The following is a 26,208-nucleotide window of genomic DNA, read 5'->3' as shown; positions in this document are numbered from 1 at the left end:
ACGTAATTTTTATAAGACTTAAATGTTCAATAAAACTAGTTACAATTTCAACATTTATGGTTACAATTAAAGAACTCAATCTACAGCCAAAGACAAAAAATATATATTCTCAAAGTAGGCTATCACAAGCACTATTGAATCGTAATTTACGATTTTAGTTTTAACATAGACCTACCACCGGTGCAGAATGTGAATTCTATCGATAATAACCGGCAAGAAACTACGTAACTCACTAAAGAAAATTACATTTAATAATTATATACAATCTTTAAATATTCTGTATGAACATCAACGACTACTAACTTCAAGCTCTTCTATTATTTATACAATCCTACACTATAATCCTTATTTATTGAAAAAAAATATAGTTTTAATATCAAAACTCATGATGCAGCAGTAATCTATCATGAAGTTTTCTTAATAGCTCTTTTTGAAATTATTCATAACCCATTAATGATTACGTGTGTGGCCAAGATAATGCATCATTAGTATCTTTCACACACGTTCGATAGCTTGTTAGCGTTTTGCGTTCACTCGATTTACAATCACTCGTTAAAATACAAGTCTCATTTAATCTGCTACTTCCTTAATGAGACCAAGAAGTCGAGCATTTGATGATTTGACATTACTACGAGTATATAACGTTAACGTGCTTTATATTAACTTACGATTAATATTTGATTTAAAGCAAGAAAAATACTTATTTATTTAGTAGATGTAAATAAATAAGTATTTTTCATATTCTGTACACATAATAGGCTTTTTTATTATTTCTTAATTTTCTATAACAAGTATAAAGTTAATGGAAAATTAATACAGTTTACATCGTAGACTTGCATAACTCCACGCTACATCATTAATTTTCCGTTTGTTATACTAAAGAAATTTTGTATTCGTCGCGCGGCTTTATAAAAAAGTTGAATCCCCAAACTCGGACAGGTACGTGGACAAAAAATAAATGGAAAATACTAATGGAGCGCGGCGAAGTGGTTGGTCCACGTTGCGCTCAGGTATGTAACTGGATTTTTAATCTTGGGAATGTCGGCATGTGTATTATATAATTTAAAATAAGACTAAATATATATAAACTATTGAAAATACTAATAATTAGCTTACATCGGTCACACAGTTACACAGTTCTAATGCCTAATCGACAGTGTAAAGATCATTACAATTTTGTTATTAATTGTAAGTAATTCGATTTAGGTATAATCAAAAAGAGCATGCTTTTTTTCGAAAAAAAAAAACCGTTATCAGTTACAGCTGTTACTAATACATCAAGACAGTATGATACTACATTGCTCCCACAGCCGGTTTATTGTGGTCGCAGTCCGAGCGGCATAATGGGAGCGACGGCTCGCCGCTGCCGCTTCACACTCAATTTCACCTCTGACTGACGCAAACATTCATTGAGCTTACTTGCACCGGTGTCAGGTGCTTTACCTACTTCATGTATTATAATTAAATTAAATTTAAAAATTGAATTTAGAACCAACATCTTCGCTACGATATAATCCAATTACAAAAAAAAAAATCAACGTCTTTTCGAAATTGGAATACATTTTGGAAGCATTAGAATTTTTAGGTGTTTTCTTTTAGCACTGGCATTTAGTTATAAACATTTATAAATATACTAGAGCAAAAACAGAGGCTCTAGTTTTTTTAAACGATGATAGACACTTGATACTAACCTTTACACTTGGATAATTTTGAAACATAGTCTATTTCAAAACTTACGATATTGAAATATGAGCCTCTGCCTTCTAACAAATATGTTCTTATTAAATCATCAGCTAACATTTACAAATTAGAATTAAAAGGTCGTTTCGTATGTGCGGCCTTGTTTTGGTAATGTAACGCATTTGAGAGAAATCATGTCACCAAATAACGGCAATTATAAAATTGCTATAGTATATTGAAGTATTAAGTTTATTGGACAAGACGAAATGTTATTGCTATTTCATTTATGTGGGAGGCAACAATCTTTACAATTGCTAGATATCTTTGAATAAAGGAACCTATAATTACGTTTTCTCCATGCCATGTCTATGTGCCATGAAGTCATTTACAGTCAAAGTTAAAAATTCAAATAGTTATAACAAGCATTTTTGATTCGTCATTTTACAATTTTAATTTTAACATAAAGGTACTACTACGGTTCGGAATGTATGTTCTACCGAGAAAAAGCCGACGAGAAACTCAGTAGTCACTCTTTTCGCAATTAGAAAATTATATACAATAATCATTTACAATTATATTCATATATCATATTTATGAACATCAACGAATACTAACCCTAAGCTTCTATCGTTTATATAATCCTGTATATAACATGCCTTTTTGTTAAGATTTTCTTAACACGAGTTTAAAGTTTTTTTAGTTTTTTCTATAAATTTATAATGCGTATTTTGTTATTATTTTTTATTTTAAATTAATATATTATAAAAATGACTGTAGATATTTAATAGATTAAAATGAAATATTTAATTTTATGTAGTTTAGTTTTTGGTAAATGTAAATATTAAATTTGTTTTACAATCGAATCGGAATTAAGTGTAAATAGTTCTTCCGTTTAAAAGAGATCGAGGGAAGTCATATTAATTTAGATTACGAAGATTGAAAGCAATGAATTTGTTTTAATTAATTATAATATATATAGGTACGTGTAAAATTGTTTACCGTAACAGCCTGTGAATGTCCCACCGCTGGGCTAAAGGCCTCCTCTCCTCTTTTTGAGGAGAAGGTTTTGGAGCTTATTCCACCACGCTGCTGCAATGCGGGTTGGTAGAATACACATGTTGCAGAATTTCCGTGAAATTAGACACATGCAGGTTTCCTCACGATAAAATTGTTTATTATTACTTGAATTTACTACCGAACCAGCGGTCGCTTATCATTTAATTAACGTAACAAACTTGTAAAATTACCATCAAAATAAGCTTGTTAGAGCCTACTTGAATAATGTATGTTTTGATTTTGATAAGCATAACTTATGTTAGATTCTTATACCAGATTACGTTGCATTTCTGGTTTATAATTATCGGTCTGTTTTTTTTGTATTTTATTTACTCATTAACAATCCAATAAACATAAAAAGCATCACATGTATCTATTACGTGATCAGATTTATAAAAAATAAAAGGAAAAAGATAAAAAAGAAATAGTATTAACTTCCAGTTGCTTTGAAAATGTAGCTAGCTTGAATCAGAACTAGTTTGAGTTATCAGATTTATAGCTCTGGCAGTTGATTCATGATGGTCTCAGTTGGCAATTAAACCGAAGTCTCTGGATGTCATTAATCAAACAATATTGATAGGCCTAACGTATGGATCCAATTAAATTTTAAGTATATGCACACTGTTTATCTAGAGCTTATTACAATATTCACAAAAAAAAAACAAATCAATATAATGTTAAGTAAATTATAAAATAATTATATAATGTTTGTTTAATGTTTTATTTAAATTATATTAATAGTAAAGTAACACCTTTTAAGCGTTCTACTGCTGGATAAAGGTCCCCATTATTTTGAGGAAGAGGTTTGGAGTTTACAGTTCACATGCAAGTTTTGTTGGTGTTTTACTTCTTATCACTGGGTCATTTAGCACTTATATTAACTAGCTGCCCGTTCCGACTTCGTACGTATATATATATATATATATATATATATATATATATATATATATATATACATACATATATACATACAGATAATAATTAATCAAATTTATAACTATCGTTAAAATACGAAAGACTTAATTATTGTTTTAATACTTTTTGATATGTTTTAGTATTTAAATACAAGACGATTTTTCGATTATGTGCGCAACACTTTACAATCGTTATCCTTGTTAAAATTTAACATCTCGATCCAAAGGAATGATTTATGACAAGTCGAGGTACAATTAGGGCAATAGGTGGATGTGAGCGTTAATTTCGTTTATATCGTAAACCCAGTTTATAGTCGGTTGCATGTAATTGAGGGTAATCGCGCGTAATTTCGTATCGGAAGGTTTATTGGAGCCTTCGTGCAGCGGTTTTGAAGTTAGACCCCTAACATACATATGTTACATAACCAGAAGCCGAATTCTACTAAAATATAATGATAACAATACGTTCCCATTCAAATCCGATCCAACTTTGACTAATCTATATTTATTCGAATCGGAAGCGAACCAATAATATGTTATGTCAAAACCAAACCTACTTGTTTACTTTTATGCCAATAGACTGTAATTAAATTAAAGAATAGGAAAGCTGCGATTCGATTGCGATAAAGTGACAATTTCTTAGTAGAATTGGTCCCTTCATATGCAATTGATCTCGGTATTTTGTTGTGATTAAAGGATACTGGTATCTCGTTTCACTTAATCGTTGTCGTATTTTTTTTATTCGATACAATTTCGTTCTATTTAATGCCTTATTATCACCAAATCTAATATTTACAGCAATAGAAATATCTTAAATGCTTTACTGGACAAAGGCTCATTTTACTAGGAAAATGTTTGCATCATACTGTATAATTTTATAACAATATTTTATCCTGAATGAGAAGAATTATAAATACAAACTAAGCAAATGGAAATTTTCAGTTAAGATTTACTTCTAGTCAGCCGTCCGTATATTGGTTTTAATAAATTACATGTCATAATAATATGATGGAATTGTTTAATTAAAATATTATATCGTAATATAATATTCGTAAATATATATATATAACGGGCCGTTACGTATAACGGCCCGTGTTTGCTGCGCTGGAGAAAGACATCCTTCCCTATTTATTAGAAGATTCATTAGAGTTTCTACGAAAACGTTACAACGGTAACAACATCCGATGTTCCAATCAACTCACGATCCACACTTCAAATTACATATGAACAACCAAACCTGAGAAACCAACTATTTACTATAATTACTACTTATATTTTCGTATATAAATTTGACACTTAATGTTTAAAGGTTAAGGCACAAATATCCCCTTAAAAAACCTCTAATAGCGCAATTACATACATACACCGCAATCTTTTGAACGAAGGATTAAACAGTAAAACTTCAATTGTTTGCTACTAGTAAAAAGCGCTCGCGTAAATAGGCAAGTCTTGTAGACCACACCAGGAACGGCTTAAGCCACTCAGGATCTATTGTTTGCGATAATGTCCCGTCAGCATGTGATTGGTTTTAATCCACGATTTTGAGTGACTACCTTGTAATATTCGAGAACTTTATTTTAGAAGCCATTGTATATGGGTAAATGAACTTGAAACAAAGATAAATACGCTTATAAATTACCAATAAATATGCACGTCTTTTGATTCCGGATTATTGTGATTTTTATGAATTTTAATTAAAATGTTAATTGGTCCTAGATTAAGTTTTACATCAATTTTAAATTATTACCATTACTATCAAAAATTTTTAGAAAACGATCGACGTTTTATATCTTACATAAAAACGCCCAAATATACTTTTGATCCTAGTCCTTATATCTAAGAACTTAGAGACTATTTTGTTATGTTTTGTTAAATAGCTGAACGTGCTTAGAAGAGATTAAAGATGGTTCATAGCGAAGGTAATAAATAACGCGATTAATTCTTTAGAACGGACTTTAAGGCTTCTTCTGTATTTTTATAACAATTCAACCGAAAAAACCACTTTATTAAGGAATTAAAACGGATTTTAATCCGTGTATTTTAAATTTAAATATGCTTCCTAAATGTTATAACTATAAAAAATAAGGAAAAGAAAAATAACACGTAATTTTGTGTTTTTATATTTGATAAAGGTTATTTATTTACAAACTCTAAAATACTGGACCTGAAAGGTCAAAAGTAGAATTTAAAAACGATGAGGTCAAAAAATTACGAGTTTTTAAATTGTTATTTTCAAATTAATATGAATTTAGGTCAATGTATATGTTCATCATATAATAACTGGAATATTCTAAATTTAGCATACATATTTTATGTGTAAGTTACCTTACATTTGTTTTTTTTTTTAAATTACGAATTTGTAAACGAAGCTGACTATATATTGAGTTATTTTATCTTAATTAGTTAAAAATAACTGAAGCTAATAATATATACATTTTCTACAAGATACTAAACGAAGTATACGGGAAAGTCATGGGTATAAAAGTCGTACCTGCCAAGGACGACCAGTTGAAAAGTGGCATGGCGTTCGAACCATGGACACCATTTATATACAGATAACATCGTACACAAGCAGTCACGTAGATACGTACGTTATTATTTTAGTCCCTTGAATTAATTACATAGAGATCTCTGATTATTCTTTACTGCTGTGAATATTGTTATGGAATTCTCAAGTATTTTTCATAGTCATAGGTCTATTTAACATCATCAATTATTTATATATATATTGAATACTCTTAGAACAACAATCAATTTGCCTTAATTTTGCTCTGGATTAGAATAAGCATTAATAGCTTGGCCAGCTGTAAAGGCCTTACTTATTTAGCTATGGGTATAAAGTGTCATAGTCAAATTATGTGATTTAATTATGATAATATCTTATGGAAATCTTAAAAAATACAATATTATATTTTTTATATATATTTTTAAATAAAAAATAACTGTAATTTTGTGATCTGTTTTAAAAAAGGCATTTCAAGAAAATATTATAACAAACCTATTCCATTATTAAGTTAGCAATATCTATAAAATAATAAATAGCCCCATAATGTTTATATAAAAATATCATTGTTCTTAAACGATTATACGGTATAAGAAAAAGCATCATTTAATTCAGTAAAAAAATTATATTTATTGGATTTTTTACAACAATAATAAATAAATAAGATTAGGGACTTCTACCTGGTTATGTTGTGTATTCCAACGGATTTTATCTCAACATCGTCATATGATTAATGGTTAACCGAGAGTCGCCATGGATACCTTTCTTCTATATAAAATAACAATGGAACAAGTCCAAATACTTTCAAAACTCGTTTTTTCACTATGGACGACAGTTAAAGATATTTATAGAACAAGCAATCGTATGTGGAATTGCTTTATTATTTTAATTAAGAGTCCGATGTTCTTAACATTCAAAACGTTGAAAAAAAACTTTACAAATTTCATAAGTATACTGGATTAAACGAAAATGATTACGTACGTAATAGTTATGCGAATTATGCAAAATTGTACGGACTTGCGATTTCACTGATATTTGCCGCTAGACATACAAACATTGCTTTATAAATATTTATATGTTAAGTGATTCTTATCATTGGACAACAAACGCCGACAATGAAAATATTTATCGAATCGTTTAAAATATAGAAGGCAAATAGGAGGTAGCTAAGTGTGCGGAGTTTAGCTGATGAGGCTTCGAATTCGAGCAAGTTAACTTGACTGAGGTTTCATGTATTTAATATTTGTTTATACTTAATTCGATAGTGAAGGAACCAATAATAAGCTCGAAGCTTTTTCTTTAAAGGATACCTTCGCCCAGCAGTGAGATATTTGCAGGCTGTAACTACTACTACAGGAGGTAACTTATTCTGAATGTTTCAATATCCATTGGCGTCTAATAAAATTACAATATTCAACGGACAAATAGACGTTATGTCAATATTCTTAGCAAGCAGTGTGGGCTAAGGTCGCAGGTACGTCTGTTTGTACAACCGACCGGTCACTATTTGTTCTGCCATCTCGAACCAACTCGGAATATTTTGAACAAATCTTGAGCTTCTCGTGGACTCAAGTGTCATAGCTAAGAGAGGTTATATAAAAATTATTTTGAAGAACCAAGATGGTTGAATGAGACGAACATCTGAACAAAACATTTGATATTCGGGCATCTAAGTTTTTAATTTTGTTTTGATAATTTGTAAAATGTTGTCTTAGAGAAACAAGAACTCGACTTCTATTTGATCTTTCTGATTTATACAGTTTTTTTCTATAACTTCAAAACGTCACGTTTTAACAATTATATATTCCTCGGAAAAGCTAATATGCCATCCATTTATCATTGCTATGTTTTGAGAAACCAATTAGTTCAAATATAACTCTTCTATGATTTACATAAACGTGTGCAAATTAAAACCAACCAATATGGTTGGAGTATCATGGCGAGGGACATAAAACCACTCGTGTGCCAGACACGCGATACCGACCCTTTTGACCACAAACCACGAAGTAGTTTCAAAATACCAGTACCAAATACGTATCGCTACTACAAGCTTAATGGCTTTTAAAAACTGGATTAAGTAGCAGAGAAATGCTAAATCGACGATAAGCATACATCTTGTCATCCCACGCTGGTTCACGGATAAGCTAATACATGCAAATTTATATCTTAAAATGTAAGTATCAAAGATGTATTTACTTTGCAATGATAGTATAGGCTTAACTCAGTTAATGACATTCAATATACATTTCGAATTTTCAATTGTTCGAACTCATATGGTCTGCATTACCATAATAATAAAACCAATTCGTGTTATGAAAGTAATAACAATTTTGTTGTTCGAATAATTAAATAAAAATATAAAATCGTATTACTATTTTCAAAACAGACTTAAAATCATTTTCCTAAAATCAAGTGCTGACAACAAATAAATAATACAGTAAAACCGATACAAATCCAAAAAAACGCTTCATTCAAGTACGCTTGTAAGTTGTTTGATGTCGACTCAACAAAACTGTCATGTCACTTTGAAGCCGCTATGAGTTCGTTGTCTCGGTTTGGTATGTGGATCCTATCGAACCTACTTATATTTAAAACTCCTTGGAACTCACTTCAGTACAAATAAAAAATATTGTTGGATAAAGGTCACTGAAAATTCAAGTGTTAAGTTTCCTTTGTTTTTTTTATGTACCCATGACGACGTGTGTGCAAAATATCATGATGATTGACTGTTTAAGACGTAATAGCGTAACAAACAAACAAACCCACTTTCACATTTACGATATTAGTATGAAGCGATTGGTTTCAAATAACCTGTTAATTTTTTTGAATTTCGAACACAGTCTTGTTGTTAAATTGTAATAAAATTGAAAATACATTTATAATTTCTAGACTTTGTATCTTGAAATTTTAATTAGTAAACATTAATTGGCTTGCTCAAAGATAATTCTACAATTGTATCTAGTGTAAATTATTTGACGCGAAATTATAGATTAGCACGTATTTTCATTAAAAGATAAAATTAACCACTGGAAAGGTTCACGGCCACCTCCTGTATTAATGATTACGGATGAATGATTAATGGAAGCGATCGTATCGGGATTTTTAATTGAAAATAAATGTTTCCTTTGCATTTAATACATACTTGCATTATATATTAAGTATATATAGGTATATCTTAAGTCGTAATTTACGAGTTAATTATCAATATTATGTATATAATTTTGTAAACTTTTATGTTAATATGAGTATTTTATAATATACAGTGTAAGTATTGATAAATAATTATACATTTGTGCTGTATACACATACATATGAACATAGATCTCAAGAATAATTATAAGTAATTGTGACATAAATAGTCCATAAACTTGTAACCTCTTCTAACAGATTACATAGGGCTAGTTACGCTTCCGCGAGACAATAACAACAGACAACATAACGAAAAAAAATTCAAGTGCAAAATTAAAAACATTAATTAACATTACACGGGAAAATGTTTCTATAAAACCAATGATTCTATCGCCTTGGGGTACACGATCGCGGAAAGGTGTTTACAAATAACAATTGTTCGAATAAGTAAAAATTACGTTGATTTTTTTTTGCTGGTGTTCGTCAAGGATATATGATATTTCGAATACCTATAAAGCTTAAGATTAAATTGAATATATATCTTGACTATGACTATAACTATAACAACAAAAAAAAACATTTGACTGACCATATCAGCAATAAAACGATAATTCTGTTTCAAAAAAGTTATAAAATTAAACCACATTCCATGCACTTTTGAAATGTTTTAACGAAAATAAAAATGCAATATTTTCATATTATTTAAAGAATGGAAATTTTCGCAGACGTTTCTATACGTCATTAATACATCTCGAATCAATATCACGCAAGAGTTTTATTTAATTGGTTCGGAATTTGAGACAAAAAAGCTTTTTGCAATCACACGCAACCGTCAGACGTAATTTGAATAATTCGTCTACCTGTCCTTAGTGGTTTAGTAACATATTAATGGCATATTGTAAAATAGATTTGATACAAAAAAATATGATATATCTAGATACATGATCGCCTTACAATATGATTTAAAGCTTCGCTCATTCTGACGTTGTTAAAATAACAATCCTGTGAGGAGATTACATAACAGTAACACATACTGTTTCTTTGTCTCGTTTGTATTTATTTTTGCAATTGGAGTAACAATGATAAAAGACTTTTTTGTAAATTGTAAAATTTTAGAATAAATAACAATACTAAAACTAAAGTAACAAAATCCGGTTAATGACTTACTACTTACTATATGTACAAATATTATATATATGATGTTATGTAATACACTAGGCAAGCGTGTTACATCCTAGACCGTGGCGATGCTTAACATCAGGCAAGTAAACGCTCAAACGCTGGCAAATTAAGGGTAAAAAAAAAACTAAATTTCTGTTTGTAAAATATACACATATTTTGACTGTAGAGTTTAAATTGCGAAAAATTAAACCATTTCGATAGAAATTATGAAGGATATAGATAAATCTTCAGAAACAAAGTTCACGGGAAGTCACGGCGTAATTAATATGTAAGATGTTTGCCCTACAAAACCTTATACATGGCATACTATGTTGTGCAACCAGATGGTCCGAAAGAACTTTCAAAATGCAATAAGATGCTGTGAAATCGCTGAGCATACGTAACTAATTATTCTCCAGCAACAGTCACGATTATTTTAAACACAAACACATCAATACATATCTACAGTACATCCTGGAAATGACCCACAGCTGGACTATGGCCTTGTCTCTTTTTAGGCGATGGTTTGGTGCTTAAGATTAGCCTAAGAATCTCGTGTTATAATCACTGGGCCATATCGGCTTTCGGTTACATATCTATATGATAGAAACCAGCAACGATTAGACTAATCAACGCCATACCTTCTAATGACCAATAGCAATAAATTTTATTAATTAAATATGTTATTTCCATTCAAAGTGTTTTTGTAAGATGTTTGTGATAACTGCATTTCGGTGTAAAGGCGTAATTTGTATCTTTTTAAAGAATATAATTGACCGTGTAATTAATATTTAAAGCGTATGCTAATATATTGACGGTTAGAATTTATTTCATTTTAATTCATAGTAACAAAGATGGCAATATTAAGGAAACAATGTTTTCTTCGGAATATTTTACACCCACAATCAACACTAATAACATAAAATTTGCGTGTCGCTTTTGAGAATACACGAACCAAAATCAATGGAATCGTTCGAAATAATTCAAATATTATACATTCCTACCAATTCCTACCAATTTTGGTCTTGTAAGGAAATAAGTTCAGCGTTATTATCGTATTGGTCGAAGATGATAATTTCTAAAGATATCCGTAGGCGAAATGTTGCTCTTGGGACCGTATCCACCTGCCCACTTTGATTTATTATGGATTCAGTATTAATTTGATATCCCTTTTGCTACAGCCCCTTGAGCGATCGGACCGAGCGAGTAGGCTTGCCCGGTCCCCATTATATGTGGTCTTGGACGAGACATAATTGCATATGGGTTGAAAGATAAAGTGACGTACAATATATGGTTGCAGAGGACAAAATGTTTTCACATTACCGTTTAGTTAAAAACTTTGATGATAAAAATGATGATACCAAGAAACAGATACATTAAATTAAATATATTGGATGTAGAATTTTAGAAAATGTTTGAGAAATTGAAGAAATTATGGATATGCTACACATAGCTATCACTAGTTATTTAATATCACGAATATGATTTGAAATTTAAAAAGCTATAATACAAAAATTGCGAAATAGAGATTGCAATTTAAACTGAAGCACGGTTTGAAGTTATATCCAAGTTAGTTTCTCATAAGATACATCCAGAACCAGTTTTTCATAGGAAATTACTTGGGTTGCAAGCAAATTAATGTTACTATAGCTCGGTCTCGGCTGCCTATATCAAATTGCCGGTACATGTTGCATTTTTGTTCTCGTGTTTATACAAGTACAGGTTTAGTGTGAATACTTTTGTATCGTTAAGTGTTCGTAGCTCATCTGGTGGGAACGGCGTCAACGCCTTGTTAATAGTGGAATTTTTGAGCGCTCTCTTGATTAGTATGTTCTTATGATTGAGTGGCAATACAGTATTATTTAATGTGATTGGAAATATATTTACATTATGTAGTTAAGTAAACATCAGTTATAATTCTTTTGATATCATACGTGATTATTTAAATAGTATTGTCTATTATTGATTTCGTTCCGTTTAATGCTTGATTTTCGATATTTTCGTTAATACAAGATTGTGTACTAAAATAATCTGCTATTTCGAGATCGATTTTTTTTAAAAGTTGCCGTTAAAAATGCTGATCATACGTCTTTCGCCGATCGACAGCAGATAAAAATGCGGTTTCGACATATTTATTTACGTAAGGCCAGTTAGTTCTCATTTCGTATTCAAGAGGTGCTTGGATATTTTTTTGGATCAATAATTTTATAATTGTATACTATTTTCGTTATATTTTCGCTATAGTTTTTGTTAAAGTCGTGACGGAATACTGATTTTTCTCAGAAACATTAAACAAGCGTGCAAGATTCATGTCCTTGGCAGGTCAAAGGCGGTACATGAATGTATATTTCTTTGAGGAGAATTAATTACAGCTTGGGGTATAATAACCTGATATTATGCAGGCTTGGTGCACCTCGATGATAAAGGCAATCATAACATAATAACGCGCGACAAAAAACATTGTAACTGCACATAATTATGACGCACGGTATGTGAGCTCATATTTCGGTGTAAATCGATTTGTGTCAAAAATAAAGTAATTTGGTACTTTAAGTACTCGTGAATCGAGTTCACAGGTAATGTATGGTTTTTGTATTGGTTAATTTTATTCTAAGTAAGAATATTTTTTACCTAATTAAAGAACAGTTTTTACTCAGATAATAACTAGTTGAGTTTTTGTCAATGCCTATTCAACTCTGAAAGATAAAAAAAAGTTTGGCGATTTAATGGACCCGTAGAATTTTAGTTGTAAGGTTAGAAAAACAATAATGATGAATTAAAATTTTTAAAGTCATATATTATGTAATCAATCAAAACAATAATCAAACAATATTTGAAATAAAAAGGGAGATATAAGAGATAATTTAGAAGAACATTAACATACAATTTAAGTTAAATATTAAATTCTTAAAATAAAATATATATTCAAATTTTCACGTGAAATTTAGAAAACTTTTAACGTCTGAAAAAATTAACGTATACAAAGTGTTACGTTAAATTACTTAAGAAGATTGGCTTTTAATTTTATATGCGGACCGTATCAATCCCGACTTCCATTACCGAAACACCAATAGAAACCGATGAGTCATCAGATTCTAAACTAATTACAGATCGAGATGAAAAAACGCGTAACTCAATGCGAGACGAATACCTCAGACGAGCATTAAGTTTCATCAAATATCACTAAGTCTAAGATGCTATGGAAATTATTTCTACTTTGGGAGTATTATAATTGGAGATTTATTGAACAAACGGATTATAAAAAACTCTTAATTAACTAATGTATTGATTTCTGAATTCTAAATTTGAATTTATATCTTGCCAAGGAAATAACGAAATTGGAACGTTCGTATGGTTCCAACGTACAAGAATATTCGAATTTAGATTTTTTTTATTAATTATTATGGCATTTGTAAAAAAAAACTAACCACTAAAACATTAATGCATTAATTAAAAAACAACAATACTGATAAAAGGTATGTTAGGCATTAAGCAAATCACATTAATAAGAATTCATTTATTTTTACTTAAACACTTTAAAACGAAATAAAGTTAATAATTATCTAAATTGTTTTCGTTTTATTTTTTAATTATATTAAATTAAATTTGTAATGAATACGAAATCAGACGACGAAAGATACTCAGATAACGTATGGTTTAATTTTTTTTGTAGTTTATTTATTTTTCATTGTTATGACATAAATAAATCGCCTTAGCACAGCTTAGCATGCTTAAATGTATTTCTTTAAAGACAAAAGCTTTCGATAAATGGACGTATATGAGCTATACTTGTACACATACAACGATACATTAGATTGAGAGTTCTTTTATGTTTTTTTTCTGTTTCATCACAATAAGAACTAAATCAAAATCCATCGAATCGAATCGCCTGAAAATGTAATAAAACCAACTTTATCATTTAGAAAAACACAAATCATAGTTCCGTAACAAAGGTTAAGCTGGCACAGCGCTGTAAAAGAGATACATAGCAAATCATTTACATAATTAATGTTTTAACAAAACGTTTCAAATGAGAGAGGTGATACTAGTTAAAGCCTCATAGTTTTGGCCTTTGACAATAATAAACCAAGTCTTTTAAAAAAAATTATGCTTAGACTATTTTTTAAACGTCTATGCATTAAAGAAAAGTAGTAATGTCATTTAGAAGGATTAACTCTGAGATGTGATACGAAAGGAGGTCTGTCCAGTTTTTATGGTACAATAAAATCACATGAATCGTCCCAAAAGCCGTCGACCCGAGTCGAAAAGAACGCTTAAAAAACTTATATTTTATAGGATTTATTTTGGTATCTTTTAATCGGATTAAAATGATTGTGAATATACATTAGTTGGAAGGACTTGTGCAATATTTTGAATAATTTATTGAAAGCAATTTAAACTTGATATAGTCGTGAGTAAAACATATTCGAAAAGATATAACTTACCAATTATTCTATAGATGTTTATCTATTTCTTGTTTCTCTTTATAATTATTTACCAAAAATAATTTATAGATTTCATGCGAAACAATCGGACGGAATTACTTTTTAATTAAAGTTATAAGCGTTTAAAAAGAATAGCTTCTAAGATTCATTTTCCTTCTTGTTACTGATTAATGTACAGATCAATTTAAAAGTATCTTCTGAAGCACAAAATACTATCCTATTTGAATAATAGCTTGTAATAAAAAGTCCAATTAACTCTTTTTTGATATTAGAAAAAGCGCTTCGATTTTTTTATAGAAACTATAAATCTATATTTTATAGATGACCAACTGAATAGTGCTGTGGGAACGCAACAAATACTGTTCAATTAAATTTAAAACTCGATATTGAAGTAATTAAAAATATTTCATAAGATATATTTTCTATAACTACGAAATATAGCATTGGGTAGCTTTGTATTGTTTATTTCCATTTAAAAAAATCTCTCACTATTATATTAATTTAAATAAATGTATATCGAATCTTTAAGTCATTCTGTGTAGCTATAAAGTTTATCTTAAGGAAAAAATGTAGTTGAAATTAAAAAAATCTTAAACTTGATTAAGTTACCAGGCATTTATCTTAGCACATTACTGTTTATTTATATCACTTCAATCAAGATAGATAAATTTCCGAGAACCTGAACTACGATTAAGAAACTTATAAATATTTCAATTCCAAGTAGCCGAGCGGATGCGGCCACACTCGGGTTAACATCTGCAACTTGAGTTACACCGGCTGCCAGTTACGTGCATGTAAAATGGGCCTCTATACTTACTATGACCAGCCTCGTAGAAAATTAAAGTCCAATGAATATGAAATATGAAATATGAAGTCATACGAAAATGAATATGAAATATGAAGTCTATAATTATGTATCATATAAATATGAAATATGGTAGTGTAAACAATAAGATGAATATGCATGACTCACCTGTGATCACGCAAGTGGTCCTGTCTCCGGAACGCCTTCCCGCAGATATCACAGGAATAAGGACGTTCATCGGTGTGTGTTCTCTCGTGGATAAGCAGGTTATAAGATTTTGTGAATTGACGATTACAAAATTTACAAATAAATTGCTTCTTCGGTCTCGAGGCTCTGCCTGGTGCGCGAAGTAATCGTCTGTCTAGGTGTGGGTGCATTTGATGAGGGCCAGCCCCTGGAGGAAATAAACCAGCCCCGGGAAATGTAAAGCTGTTACCAGCTGTTGGTGATGGACCTGGCGCCCCTAGAAAGGCGCCGGGTGGGCCATAAATTGGGGGCTGAGATGATCCATCGGATATCATTCCATCGATAGAAGGTGTTCTATGGTGAGGGAGAAGCATAGCTGCTGCTGCTTCTCTTAATGCCACCTCTTTTCTTTTTTCGACCATCATCGCCATTAAATCAAATGAGTTTCTTTTAGGAAAGTTACCCGAAACCCTATCGGGTGATCCTTTCGCTGATTCACTGCGATCTCTCTCCAGCATTCTCTCACGCTCGATAATTTCTGATGGTATTAGTGGAGGATGCATTTCATTAGGATACATAACAGGGTGCATGGCTCTTGTTGGAACTACGGGAACAAATGCCGAAGTTTCACGATGAGACGGTAGAAGGGAACCCGTCGTTATCTGACGGTGATAAGGTAAAGGCGGTGACTCGAAGTTTCCGGTAGGATTTCGACCATTAGATGTAGGTCTTTGAGCTCTTTCAGCTGAACTAGCGAGGAACTGGTCATGCCTTGAACGTAAAGGAGTAGTAACAGGGCTTTCAGTAACAGGGCGAGGTGTAGACGCCCGCGATACTGCTGTTGCACTGTTGTCAGACATTACGTATGACGATTCATCTGAAAAAAAAGATAATACTTTAGCAATATGCAAATAAATTTAAAAATAATATGTAAGTTATATGACAATTTCATTATTGAACTTATCGATATAAATAAACTTGCAACTGGACGAGTCAATAAGGTTGATCTTTGTTCAATTTATTATAAATGTTAATTAAACAAGCGCTTCATTATTAACATTAAGGATTAAATAAATTTTATCGATGTGTCATTTACTACATGAAATATATAATAAGGCATTTCATTCCGTAAGGCTTTTAAAACGACAAGCGCAGAGTTAAAGTCGATTCTTATCTTTACGGCTTTCACTTATGGATCGTAAGAAGGTACGGTTCTCTTTACCAGCACTTGCGAGCAGGCAGGTGTTGAATATTTAGATTTATGGATCGAGAAACATGTTTAATTAAGTAGCTCTACATTGTTTCTACTTAACCATTAGCATAAAAAACAGATTATTTCTCACCGAATCTACCCACGCTTCAGCGACACTTCACAATTTGTTTACATTTTTGATACCCTGTGTTACTTCAACGATATCATCCTAATTTTCGTTTATATTTTACAATTAATAAATAAATATTATTCAAATCAATAGTCTCAATCTTTAATCATATCAAAAACTTATTAACGGTATGTATTTTTTTAATTTACGAGTATCTACGACATTTTGATAATTGTATAATGAAGCTTTAAATGAATGCTTTGAAGTACCGACAATTTTAATAATAAATGATTGTTTCCTATTTTTTATCATTATGTAAATTAATTTGTGTATCTTATGCATCATTCAACAGTTTATTCCGAATAGCATAGTTCTTGGCTTCTGGTGATATCAGAAAATGTTAATGACAACCGGATTTGGATACAAAAAACGATATAAATGTCTATACTTGATATGTTGCTTTCGATTGCTCAAAATACCTGTTATTTATAAAGAACTTGATTCTCCGATAAATAATAATTAGGAATATAATAAATTGTCCTGTCATGTTTTAATAGCTATTATTACGTTCAGGGTTCCGTCCAAGTTTTTCAGATTTTGACGACTGCGTTTGTTTTTTTTTTTGTTTTAATGTTAGGTACTTAAAAGATTTTACCAACGTTAGTATGTTTGTCCAACACTACTAAAATTTACGAGATTAGCTATTCTGAGATTTACGATGAATCTGATGGTTACCAACTGAAATGAAAGTCGCCGAGGACAATAAAACGTTGACTATTTATTGCTTTTGCATGAACTATTGTTTTCTTAGCGTTTCCTGAATTTTATATTATTTATGTAAATATTATCGTATCTTAAAAAAACATTTTTGTTAAAAAAATAAAAAAGGAATAATAAAATGTAAAATGGAATTATCATACCTCCATGGTCGTAAGTTAAAAGGAAAAAGATAAATCTTAGAATCAATTTATTCAAGCGAGATCGAAAAAGAAGTCAAGCGCCGGGCCCACATTTCACTGCGTGTTGCCCGTTCTACCGTAAAAGCCTTCTGATTCGTCATCCCTTTCACTCGCAGGCAAAATTTGTGTTTCGTTTCGTTCCCACTAAGGTTACGCCTGATCGAGTTTCTACCATCTTACTTGCTACGAAGCTGTAAAACTACTTTTATCTCTTTTGGTTTGAGAATTTATAGATATTAATATGTATGAATACACTGCAGTAACGCATGAATGTAATACTTTAGATCTCATGATAAATAAAAAAAATTGTTATTTAATTAATAACAAATACAATACAATACTATAAAACAATACTTAATAAGAATCTTTAAATTTGATCTTCAGGTCATAATAAGGAAGTCCTAACATGCAATTATATTTAAAAAAAAACATCTAAAACTATTTATGACTAAAACATAAATTAGTTTAATATCAAGATCATTAACGAGACGGCATTATCAAAGAGCGGTTTATTCATATTAATGCAAAATAATGCAACGAAAATTTATTAAGATTAATGGATCGAGTTCTTTTTCTCATACAAACATACCATCCTGTAACGAGTTCTCACTGAATATTTCATAATGATCTCGATATTATGTAAGCAGATGAGTTCAATTATTATCACCCAATAAATTATAAGGCTTAGGTTTGGATGCTTTTACCAGCGACTTAATAATTTATTTCGCCGTCAAAATCACAATAGGCGTGTTACGATAGTATGAAATATTTATTTAGGTGTACTGTCTCAGATTAATGAAGTAAATGCTCTTTAAATTCTCTTAAAATTCGATTGTATGGATTAAAAATATCTTTTATGATTATTAATTTTTTTCTCAAATAATAATGTCGAAAATCAAAATGAAAATAGTATAAACAATTTTGAATCGTCGTTTTATAAGATTAGGTAAAGCTTTGAAAAGTTTTGAACATTTTACAAACAACCAGCAGGTAAGCCGGCTGAGGTACTCTTTTATAAGAATAACAGCTGATGCTTATATTCATTACTTATTTTACCGTAACAGCCTGTGAATGTCCCACTGCTGGGCTAAAGGCCTCCTCTCCTCTTTTTGAGAAGAAGGTTTGGAGCTTATTCCACCACGCTGCTCCAATGCGGTTTGGTAGAATACACATGTGGCAGAATTTCAGTGAAATTAGACACATGCAGGTTTCCTCACGATGTTTTCCTTCACCGTAAAGCACGAGATGAATTATAATCGCAAATTAAGCACATGAAAATTCAGTGGTGCTTGCCCGGGTTTGAACCCACGATCATCGGTTAAGATTCACGCGTTCTTACCACAGGGCCATCTCAGCTTATTTTATATAAATTTAATTTATTTTAAATTTAAATATATACAGATACGTATTTTGCATAATATCTGTTATTTATTATTATTAATTGAAAAAGTTTTATTAGCAAGTTGCGTAGGATTTTTTTAATACTATTAAGCTAAATCTAAGTTAGAAACAAAATCAGAGTAATTTTTTTTTGGTTATTATTATGTTTATTTCCTTTATTTTTTTAAAGATTGATATTAAGTTTGTCAATTATTTAATTATGTTTCCTATTCCCTTTTTCTGTACCTTATATTTCTATTTTGTCGCAGTACATTAATTCATCTGCATGTATATAGTATGTTTTATATATGTATATGCATGTTGATACAAATAAACTTTTTTTTTCTCAAGAATAGTTATTATCTTTTGTCACATTTTATATTTATGATTTAATCATTAACTGTCATATCCACCTAAAGCAATATAGCACGCTTATATGTATAACAATATTTTCAATGTTATTATTACTTAAATATATTTAATTCTAGAAGCATGGATGTAATAATTAGCTGCATACTACGCATATGAATACAAGTTTATGTTTGTTTTTCATTCCAGCGTACCTACTATCTGAGATCTGGGCCAGTTCGATCTTCAGGCACTAAATCAACGCTACACGGGCCTGTCTAAGGTTTTCGTTCATTAATCCCTTTGCGGCAGGATGGGGTTGATGACTCTTAAACATGTTCATCCGTATACAATTAAATATACCTTTTAAGAATTATCATAAGCGATTAAGTTTGTTTGTCTATATTTTTAAGTATAAAATTTTCAATCTGAGTTTGGAATCATTGTTCGAATTTCAAACTTACTTTAAAAAAACTTTTTTTATTAATAATTTTAATATGTAAATATTTAATTTAAATATTTTTATATAACATTGTAAAGAAAGCCTTAGCTAGAGCTACTTAATTTTTATGCTAATAGGTACACACTTATTATTGTACAATAATGTTATAATTAACTAAAATTGTTTTCAATGACAGCTTTATAAATTGATTAGTTTAAGATAATATACTTGTGTTATGACTTTTAAATCATTAACTATTATATAATTTGAATAATATAACGAATAAAATTGTTGAGGTGTCAATATAAATATATATAATAATAATAATATCCTGGGAAAATTTTCACACACGGCCATCTGATCCCAAATTAAGCTTGTATAAAGCCTGTGCTATGGAAACCAGACAACTGATATACTACATATACTACTTTTCTTTTGTAAATACATACTTATATAGATAATTACACCCAGACTCAGGACAAACAGACATGTTCATGCACACAAATCTCTGTCCTGGGTGGGAATCGAACCCACAACCTTCGGCGTGAAAGGCAAGTATCTACCGACCACACCAACCGGCTCGTCAATATATATTCCGGTACAATTAACCAATCAAGTGACAGCGGTGTATATCAAAGGAAATATTTGAAATTATTTCATGGAAATCGAATTTAACCGTGAAAAATTAGGTTCGGATCGTTAAATATGCTATCATTATCTGATCGAACAATCCGTGATGTACAAATAATAAATTAATATATTGGTTACAATTACGTTTATTGTTATTAAAAGCGGGACTCTTTTTCGGTGCCGCAAGGTTTCTGTTGTTAAGATAAGACAGCGTGTCAGATTAGATTATGTTATCATTTGATGGTGTTGATTAACTACCATTTGTGGGCTGAACCGAACAATGCAACCATTTTATATAACAGACGCGTTTCAGTTTTATATTAAATAAATATATGTATTGTATATACGGTCTTTATGTATTTTACTGGTGGTAGGGCTTTGTGCAAGCTCGTCTGGGTAGGTACCACCGACTCATCAGATATTCTACCGCAAAACAGCAATACTTGATATTGTTGTGTTCCGGTTTGAAGGGTGAGTGAGCCAGTGTAATTACAGGCACAAGGGACATAAAATCTTAGTTCCCAAGGTTGGTGGCACATTGGCTGTAAGCTGATGAGCGATGGTTGACATTTCTTACAATGCCAATGTCTAAGGGCGTTTGGTGACCACTTACCATCAGGTGGCCCATATGCTCGTCCACCTTCCTATTCTATAAAAAAAAAAAAAAATTATTGTATATACGGTCTTTATGTATTAACGTCGCTTAGCATTTGTTTATCTTAACACTAATTTCTCTCTTACATCGTTGATTTGACGTTCGAAAGAAGAAGACATCACATTGATTAACTAATCTGAAAAACATTTATAGGCAGAGCCATTATTCTTTGATTTCATCATAAACAAGACTTTATAAAAATCATTATACATTCGGCTTTGAATATTTTATAAGTAATTTAATTTAAATTCGATGAAAAGAAATCCTCATTGAAATAAAGTATAATTTTTAAATATATTTGAAAGGTTACATTTTTTAAAATATGCGGATTGTAAGAAAACGGTAAGCAGTTGATGAATTTCAAAGTATCTAACGCGTAATACCTTGTTTGACGTAAATTTGACTTAAAAATCCATTATACTATCAGCTTTTATCAAAAAAATCTAGAATCAAAGTGTTAACACTTTTTTTTAATTATTTTTTATGCGATATTATCAAATACATCCAAGCAATTCCAAGTAGACTGCAATCTATAAACTTAAAAGGATTTTTTAATATTAGTAGCAAATATTTGCAGTAATAATAGCAAGTATATTTGAAGTAATTACTGAATGATAACTACTGCCGATATAGTGATCCTGAATTTAAAATTAGTGTTAGTAAATTTATTTTCAAGTAAGAATGAATGAAAATGTAACTAAGGAAGTAAATGTATAGGAAATGAGATTGCGTCGTTTAAAACGTATTAAGCCCGGCAGTATTCTACGCATAGATGACAGTGTTCTTTTGACCGATTCCAGCCCCAATAGCCCAAGCAACTAGCCGACTGTGCAGAACTATTAAAGAGCACAAATATGTGTGCACAATATTTGTGCTTTTCATTTCGTGACTCTCATAATCCGATGGGACGGCAAGCCGACACGACGAAGTATGAAAACACTGTCACTCTACGGTACAATCTGAACTCTATTGATTTTTTTTCAAATACCCAAACAGCAAAACAGACTACTGATAATGAGAGTTCATCTGAATGACGTCTCACGTCGTATAATAAACCTTTAACTTGAGGTATCAATATAGAAAAGGCTACAGTTTTTACAGCTATATAATTAACCAACTTTTTTTTATATTTGTATAGCCCAACAATTTACTGTCTGGGCTTTGTGAGTCTTAAATTCTATCCCACTCATATTTAAATTTTAAGATTTACGCTCAACTGGAGCGGAAAATAGGAGTATCGGAATTCTACTAAACATTTAAATATTGGTAGAATATTATTAAAAAAAAAATCATAATCTATCAAAATCTTAAGCATTAAAGACATTATATTATTTGTTCTCTATGTAAAAGATTGTATTGAAGAGATGGTTGTAAATGATAAGATCTTATCACTATGTACAAATACTGCTTTATTCCTATATATATTAGTAATCCTTGTGGTGTGATCAATTATAACAACAATGTGTATTGTGATACAACATAAACTATTACTATGCGAAGTTTCATTAGAATTAACCATGTTATTTCAACTTGGTTTACAAGCTGTTCAATAATAACGTTTTGTCTTTATTATTCGTTTTTTTTTTTATTTATTTGAATGTAGGATATACGCGTTTAATTGTAAACAATGAATACATATATACATAGGCATATCTTTTGGATTTTTTTATAAAAGTCTACATTTTGTTTGATAGTGTCAAAAAGTGTCTTTCAAATGAATTTTATTTTGATTTCAGTATATTTGTATAGGGTTTAATGACGTCCTGCTAACTAATTTCGCCTAAGGTAGCTAACTACGCATGAAATATTATAATGTGCAAGAGTGCGCGAAAACAAAACGCACATCATATGTCCTCGCTCTACGATTCGACGGTTAATCAGACATGACCTTAAGCCTAGTGTATGCTGTTTTATAAACTAACTGACCAATTACTTGGTGGTATGGCTTTTTGCTAGCCAGTCTGTTTAGGTACAACCCCTTCATCCGATATTCTTAAACAGCCATACTATATTTTAATGTTGTTGTGTCCCAGTTTGAAGGGTGAGTGATTGACATCTTAGTTTTTAAGTTGGTGATGCATTGACAATGTCAGGAATAGTTAATAGTTCTTACATCGCAAATGTCTATGGGTAGGTACTTCCTATCAGGTGGTCTCTCATTTGCCCGTCAGTCTACCTATTACGTAAAAACGTACTAGGTCAACAAGGTAGTTATCATTTGTACGTTGTTCATTATGTGATTGTTTGTTGTGGTCCTCGCTTATCACATTTAAGAAGTCGAAGGGTCGGCTCCTTTCACCTATAACTTTACAGTGACATAAAAAAGTTAAAAAAGTTACTGGCTCCTTGTCAGCAATTTAAAATAAACCGTATATAACAATTAAAAATATTATTAAATGTATTTAAAATAACAAATAAAAAATAAATAAGCGGTTGTAGCGTAATAAGCGATTGTAAATTAACATTGATAATTAATTTAATCACATAAGATGAATACAACGAGTTAATCATTTGTAAATAATAATATCTTTGTTATATTTCTTGTACAATAAAAACACGTAAGTATAATTATTTAAAACAGTGGCCAAAGTTATAAAACCAAACAATGGTATTAACCACGGACCGTTAACATTACCATTGTAATATCTTGGGTGGTTTCTTAAAGGAAAAAAAATATATAAACATGATTTTTATAACACACATCCGCGCACATGACGATGATAAATAAAACAGGTAGCGTATAACGCACCCTGCCTACCCAATTTATTCCACATCCGCCGTATTAAATTACATATTCTATAAAAAAATCGAACTCACAAGGCGACTGGTTGTCCGATCGATCGTCCGACGCCTCCAACCCCAGAGTCAGGTAGTCGCCCACAAAGTTTACAAACCGAGGGTCCACACCGAACAATGATAGATCATTGCCATTTTTTGTCACATTTCACAGTCTAACCACATTTGGCGTGGACAGGTGAATTGGAGATTAGTGGAAGCGCACACAACAATAGACGCACTGCACATACCATAAACAGTTAATAGGCGACACAATTTAGAAGAGTTATTGCCGTAACGCTACACGCGTAACGTTGATGCACTCGGTTACGTATGGACACATCACAGTTCGAGTTATTCTCACTGTAATCCACTGATAAAAGTTTTATACACAGTTGCTACACTATAGTTGTTTTATAGGTTAGTTTTGCTTGGCGCGAAGGCTGCGTGTGCGCAGACGGCGCGCGACTGGTGGGAGTTGGACGCGTACTACTGTACTCACGTCGTCAGAGGCAGTAGCGCTCCTGTAGCAGTACCCCTCCCACCTCTCTCCGCCTGCCGAAGCCTTCGTACCGTTTTTACTTTGGAAGCAATAAAAAGGGAAGGATATCGCCAGATTGTTTATTTTTCGTGTTAGTAGCTTATAAGTCGTGTAAATTAACGTCGCCCTCAAACTTTTCTTTCGATGAACGTGAAATTCGTTCGTACCTGCTAATTGATAATATAAGAGTTTATTTACAGTGAAAGAGGTACGGTTCTAAATTTCTATGAACTTTTTGTACGACCACTGGCCTTTATGAATCGGTAACTTTACCTCAATGAGTATTTGATGGGAATAAATATAATTATTAAATGAAAGATAAAATTATTTTTCAATACTTTAATACAACGAATCCTATACATACATTCACATATATATCTTTTAAAATATTATCTAAAGAAATATGAATAATTACGTCACCATAGTCTACATATATTTTATTCATATCTGTATTTTAAAATAAATTATTTGAAACGAAAATTATTAAACACTCAGATATTATAACGTTGTGATTAAAATAATAACATACATTATAACTTTAATATAGATTATAATATGGAACGATAACACGATGCATTAGTATATTAAAATTAAAAAGTTTTTTTTTAATCTCTTGACGTACTTACAATGAACACATTACAATAATTATTAAATTATTGATATATCCATAAAACAATTACATATCTAATTATCAACGTGCATTTATATTTTTCAAATATCCAAACATTTCGATATTTTTTTTTCGTCTTAAATACTGATTTAAACATTTTCTATTATACAATACTACTTCTATAAGCATTTAACAAAAATCAGTTTATGAATAAGTCTCTTTATTCTTTTTTTTTTATTTAAATATATTTGAGCGTTTATTATCTATGTACATACATAATTAGAATGTTACTGGTTATATTTTTCTTATTATTTATTGATTTTAATGCACAAGTTAAGTCACTATTCTGGACCACATTCTACTGGAGAGATTATAACCTCCCAAAAATGATATTTATTTTGTATTCTACACTATAATTACGACATTTATAAGCATAAATCGATTCATAATTAAATTTGTTATTATTTACAAATAAATATATTTCAATATATATAAATATTTATGTAATTTTAAACGTACTCTTACCTCATTATATAAAGAAAATCTTTTTTAATAAAAGTAGATTTTGAAATATTCTAATTAAATAAATAAATATTTAACAAGTTTATATTTTCGTAAAAATTAAATTTCGAATCATATAATTCAAATCAATAACAATCATTATAAA

The 26,208-nt window shown here is 30.6% G+C and overlaps 1 protein-coding gene across 1 annotated transcript in view; it reads right to left on the bottom strand.

Annotated features, from left to right (window-relative positions):
• The window catches only part of LOC126771834 (protein bowel), a 33,602-nt gene extending 8,740 nt beyond the window's left edge, over positions 1-24,862 (bottom strand). Inside the window, exons 1-2 of the mRNA XM_050491965.1 lie at positions 24,433-24,862; positions 15,862-16,756 (exon numbers count right to left, since the gene is read on the bottom strand). Of these exons, the coding sequence (XP_050347922.1) occupies positions 15,862-16,739 (878 nt within the window). The 5' untranslated portion in view covers positions 16,740-16,756; positions 24,433-24,862. The remainder of the gene's footprint in view (positions 1-15,861; positions 16,757-24,432) is intronic.
• Between the last annotated feature and the right edge of the window lie 1,346 nt (positions 24,863-26,208).

This window comes from Nymphalis io, chromosome 11, assembly GCF_905147045.1.
Source record: "Nymphalis io chromosome 11, ilAglIoxx1.1, whole genome shotgun sequence".
NCBI classification, from domain to species: Eukaryota; Metazoa; Arthropoda; class Insecta; order Lepidoptera; family Nymphalidae; genus Nymphalis; species Nymphalis io.
This window is presented reverse-complemented; position numbering and strand designations above follow the sequence as displayed.